Source organism: Chaetura pelagica, unplaced genomic scaffold (genome assembly GCF_000747805.2).
Source record: "Chaetura pelagica isolate M959 unplaced genomic scaffold, ChaPel_1.0 scaffold581, whole genome shotgun sequence".
Classification (NCBI taxonomy): Eukaryota; Metazoa; Chordata; class Aves; order Apodiformes; family Apodidae; genus Chaetura; species Chaetura pelagica.
In genome coordinates, this window is record NW_009952070.1 from 611,181 (window position 1) to 615,940 (window position 4,760).

At 42.2% G+C, this 4,760-nt stretch overlaps 1 protein-coding gene across 1 annotated transcript in view; it reads right to left on the reverse strand.

Annotated features, from left to right (window-relative positions):
• The window catches only part of RANBP17 (RAN binding protein 17), a 140,951-nt gene that overhangs the window by 54,790 nt on the left and 81,401 nt on the right, over window positions 1-4,760 (reverse strand). Inside the window, exons 17-19 of the mRNA XM_010005557.1 lie at window positions 3,690-3,753; window positions 3,494-3,602; window positions 153-256 (exon numbers count right to left, since the gene is read on the reverse strand). Of these exons, the coding sequence (XP_010003859.1) occupies window positions 153-256; window positions 3,494-3,602; window positions 3,690-3,753 (277 nt within the window). The remainder of the gene's footprint in view (window positions 1-152; window positions 257-3,493; window positions 3,603-3,689; window positions 3,754-4,760) is intronic.

Below are 4,760 nucleotides of genomic sequence, written 5' to 3' on the forward strand. Positions count from 1 at the left end.
TACACGACTAATTACAGCTGTGTAGGCAGGTATGAAAATGCAGGTACAGACATGCTGAGAGAGACAGAGATGACAAGCTTTTTGCTAAATGCATGCCCAGCTCTTAGTTTTTCCTACCAATAATTCCTACCCTGTAACTGAAATAAACCTACCTTTGCTTCTTCTTGCTCAAAACTACTGTTGAATGCCTGAGTCAGACTTTCAAAGGAAACCGTGAGGGGGAGCATGAAGTTCTCAAACTCATCTTCGTCTTCACCTGCAGGAAAAGAAACCAAAACACAAGAGCAAAGGCATCACATCACGTTCACACTGCTGGTTGGCAGGGCCAGTCTCTTCAGGCTTTGATAGGAAAATCTCCCTGACATCACGAGGACTTTCCTCCTATGACGTAAAGCAACAAAAACCTGAGGTCTGACCTGTCTGTGCTGAGCTGTAAACAAAGAAGACAAATTGCTGACTTGATGCAAACAACTTGTATATGAGACCAGTAGGTCTCTGCACTGCACATCTTTCTTTTTCCATATTTCTATTTTCTCTGTTAATCTGACAGCATTTGCTCAGTACCCTGGAACATTCAGATAAGAATGCCAGAACTCAACAGTTAAAATGTTAAGCTCAAAACTGCAACAATAAATTAGACCCTTCCACTCGTGTGCTTTGCACTCTGCTGTTCAGACTGCAGTATTTTATGATCATATTTTCTACCTGTTTAGTATTCACAGTGAAGCTGCCATGGAAATGTATCTGGACTGTGTCACTGTTCATGTGACACTATTGCCTCATTTGCTTCCCAAGGTCTGAATTTCTAGTAAAAGAAACAAGACATTGTGGGTGGGTAAAAAGAGATTGTCTTGGTTAGACAGTTGAACTATATAACCTGGGAGTTGGGACTGGTTTTGTTTTGTCACGATGCTGAACAAGTAAGTACAAACAACAACTTTTTAGGCATGGCAATTTGCACGAGGGTTGGTACTCACACTACTTATTTTTAGGCCCTTAATGAGGGCAGCTTGTCTCTCAGATCCAGATTCCCCTTGAGAGTAATTCAGAGTAGATATTTAATTTATGTTCTTTAAAGAGCTCTTTGCTATAGGGCTTCTCTTTCTCTTCTCTCTTCATTGGTAAAGTCTGAAGTTAGGAGGAGTTTTTGTGTGTCAAATTGGTGGTGCAAAATCAGTGGCAGCTTCACAGGTCAGTTTCTACACTTCATACACCCACCTGTGAAATGGACCCAATTCCAGCCTCTTCTCTCCAAGGTTATTATGAAGACCAAATCACTCACCCCAGGAAGAAAGACAGAAAAGAACAACAACAACAACAAAAAAAGGCCAGGAAGAAAAAATAGTCCCAACAGGAAGCAAAACATGGATAACACATGAATCCAGATCACAACACAGAAGAAAAAATATTGAAAATCTCCTCAGTAGTGTCTCATTAACTGGGACGACACATCTTCAGAACTGAAAGAGGCAAATATCCTCTGAGAGAAATAATTGTGATCCTGCAATTAAAACTGCCTCGTAACAATATAAATATTTACAGTGGAAAGTTGAGGAAGCAGCTCCAGTTATGGCACTTCCTCAGGTCTGAACACACAGCTTTGTGACCTGAACTGCTGCCCTTTAAAGCAGGGCTTTCCTGCCCAGTTTTCCAGATAGTTTTTAAAAGCAAAGGAAATACTTGCAATGATTACTGCCACTGCACTGCTCAGCCACAGTTCCAGAGCCTTCAAATGGCAATCTATGCTCCAGAACTTGCTTAAATTAGCCAAGTAACTGCCTGAACCTGTGACTTGTATCCTGCACCTGCAGCAGAGCTGAAGAGGGTTAGATGCTTTGTGCTACACTGCAAAGCTACTGCTGGCAGCAGTAGCAGCTGGTAGATTTTGGGAAAATCCAATCCTGTCCATCTTTCCCCTCTGCCACCTTCTATCTGCCTGTTTCAACTGCAGTCAGTCTTTTTATTTGTTATTTCTGGGCCCTTGTGTCCTCTTCTCTGACTATTCCTCCAGCTTTTTGTTTCTGCCTCCTTCCCTTGCCATGTCCAGCTCCTCAGGTCGTTCCAATACAGCATTAGTTGCTGCACCCCCATCTCTTTGCTTGACCAGCATCATCTTTCTCTTCACCTCCTGGGAGCTAAACTATTTCTTTATACATTGTGCATCCTGATGCTTTTCTCCTTTTAATTGCTTAGCAGGTTTTCCTTGGAGCAAAAACCCCAATAAATAAAGAACAATGATTTAGAGAGAGTCCCCTGCTGGTCTAGTCCCATGTCAGCATACAGAAGTCACCTGAATGACTTTCAGGTCCATGCAGGATCAAGGCTCAACTGCCACTTGCAGAGTTCCTGGGAGAAACCTGCACAAACACAGCACAAGCAGCAACCCCCCTGGAGTGCTGGGTGTTGGGAGAAGAGAATCTCCACAGAGATTCTATGGACACAACTCTGTTCCAGACAAACCCTTCCTGAAGGCAGAATCTCAAGCATAATTGGGGAAGTGTTGAGGAGATCAAAGAACCACCAGAGTGTCCAGTGTTGATTGGGACCTACACTTCAGTGACAAACAGGCTAGTTCTGCAGATGGGGTTAGGGGAAATCCTATGTGCCATTTCTGTTTTAAATGTCAGTGTAGGCAGTTAGAAAGAATATACAAGCAGGTCCCTACATAGTCTTGCCCTATTAATTAAATAATTTGTAACTTTTAGGAAAGTAACACAATTAGTACCTACACTTTACTTTTGCATTGCTGTTCTTTAAGAAAAAGCTGACAACAATGGTTAACAAGTTAAGATCTGCATTCTTCACCATCAGCTTCTTTAATACAGGATTTGTTCATTTTGAGAAGCCCATGCCTTGCCTGTTTATAGACAACAGAGAGCTCATCAGAGTTCTGCATCTTACCCTGGTGACCAAAGGCAGTGCCAAGATTCAAGGTGACCCAGCCCCTTGTCACATCCAGCTCTTACAGCATGCACTGGGTTTTACATGTGTCTGGCCTCCCTCATTTCCCAAGGGCACCTCCAAAGGTAACCCCAAGTGCATGTTTAAGTAGTTCTGGCTGAACAGCAGAGCTCTTGTCGATGTTTTTATTAAAACTTGGATGGCTTTGTGTATTGCATGAAGAAGTGAAATAAAGTATTGCAGCTTGCATGAAGAAGTGAAATAAAGAAGCCCTTCTAGTAGAAGCTAGAAGGCTCTGGCATAATCCATATGTCCCCTGGAAGGTGGAGGTTCTTACTCAAGCACTTACTGTTGCAAATCCTCATACTTTGACACAAAAAATGCTTCTGTGCAAAATGTAACTCATTTTCCTTATTTCTCCAGCAGTGTTGCTGCTTAGTGTCATAAATCTCAAATATTGATAGCCAGTGATTGAAATACCAACCATAACATACACACCACACAATTAAATTGCAGTTTAATAACCATACAAGTTCATGGTATCCCACAAGACAGCAAGGTGTGTCTCAGGGCCATGGGAGGAGGACCTTACCTAAGTCCTCCATCAGCAGACGAGTGAGAGCTGTGTAGAACACTGTCCTGCACCTGAGGTCACTGAGGCTGTCATGGTCACTGATGCCCAGGAAAGGGAAGTGCTTGCTCTGACGAAAACATAAGCATGGGAGAAGTTGAGTATTCTACAAAATTTACTACACCATCATGTTTTTTACCACAGTAAGGAAACTTACTGTGTGATTCTGAAGCATGAATTTCACAGCCTCTATTTTCACAAGCCTTTTCAGGAGACTGTAAGTAGCAGGTGTTAAGGAAAAACCAGCCTCAGAGCATGGGGACTGGACAGACCTTCAGGCAATTTTAGTGAGAAAAAACATCCTAAAAAATGTATGTTTAAAAAAAAGTACCTGAATTTCATCTAGAAATACATGTCATGGAGGTATTCATTAGAACATTAAAGACCGTAATCTATTATTAATTAAAGCAATTACTTTTCATGGCTTATATTCTAGTCACAAAAGAGACAAATGAACTAAATGACTTTTATAATTAAACGGAGAATTTCTGATAATAAATGATGCTGTTTTTTCCCCAGATAGACCCATGTTATCAGCATGTAAAATGAAACAACCAACCAGTGGTTTTGCAACCGCCTGTGTTGAAGATGAGTGGCCCTTGGCAACGGGACTGGCAGCAGCTCTGAAGTAATGACCTCAAAATGGCAGAGCTGATCTTCCAGACCTGCCAGAGACCAGGCTGCATACAGTCTACAGACCACAGGTTCTAGAGTTACACCTGGTGAAATGTAGTATTATTAAGGTTTCTTCTAAAAATCATGAGAAATCTTATTAAATCAAAAGTTCAGTTTGCAAAATCTGTGTTCCAGAATCCCTAAAAGTTCCAGGAGTTCAGCCTTGTTTCCCAGCGTGAATCCTGTCCCAGGGTGTGAACGCTGATCCTCAGCAGTGTGAGGACACACTGATCCCCTGTCTCAGATGATTCAGACTCTTGGGGTTGGGCAAAGGAGATGATGCTGAGCATTCCTGTAAGAGCCAGGCTGACCTCTGTCAGCTTTGGTACAGAGAGAACTGCTGCCCTGAGGGATGGTTGCAAACAAGGAGCAAGAGGATGGCCAAAGCAATGGCCTGGATTTTCTGACTCCTGCTTCTCCTTCTTTTGACATAAAACTGCTGTATGACTCTGGGCAAGTCAGTTAAATGGCACTGTCTCACTTGTGCATCTATAAAATAGGGATATAAAAGGCTTTCTCTTATCCAAGTATACTAATATCCTTTTTCAGGAAT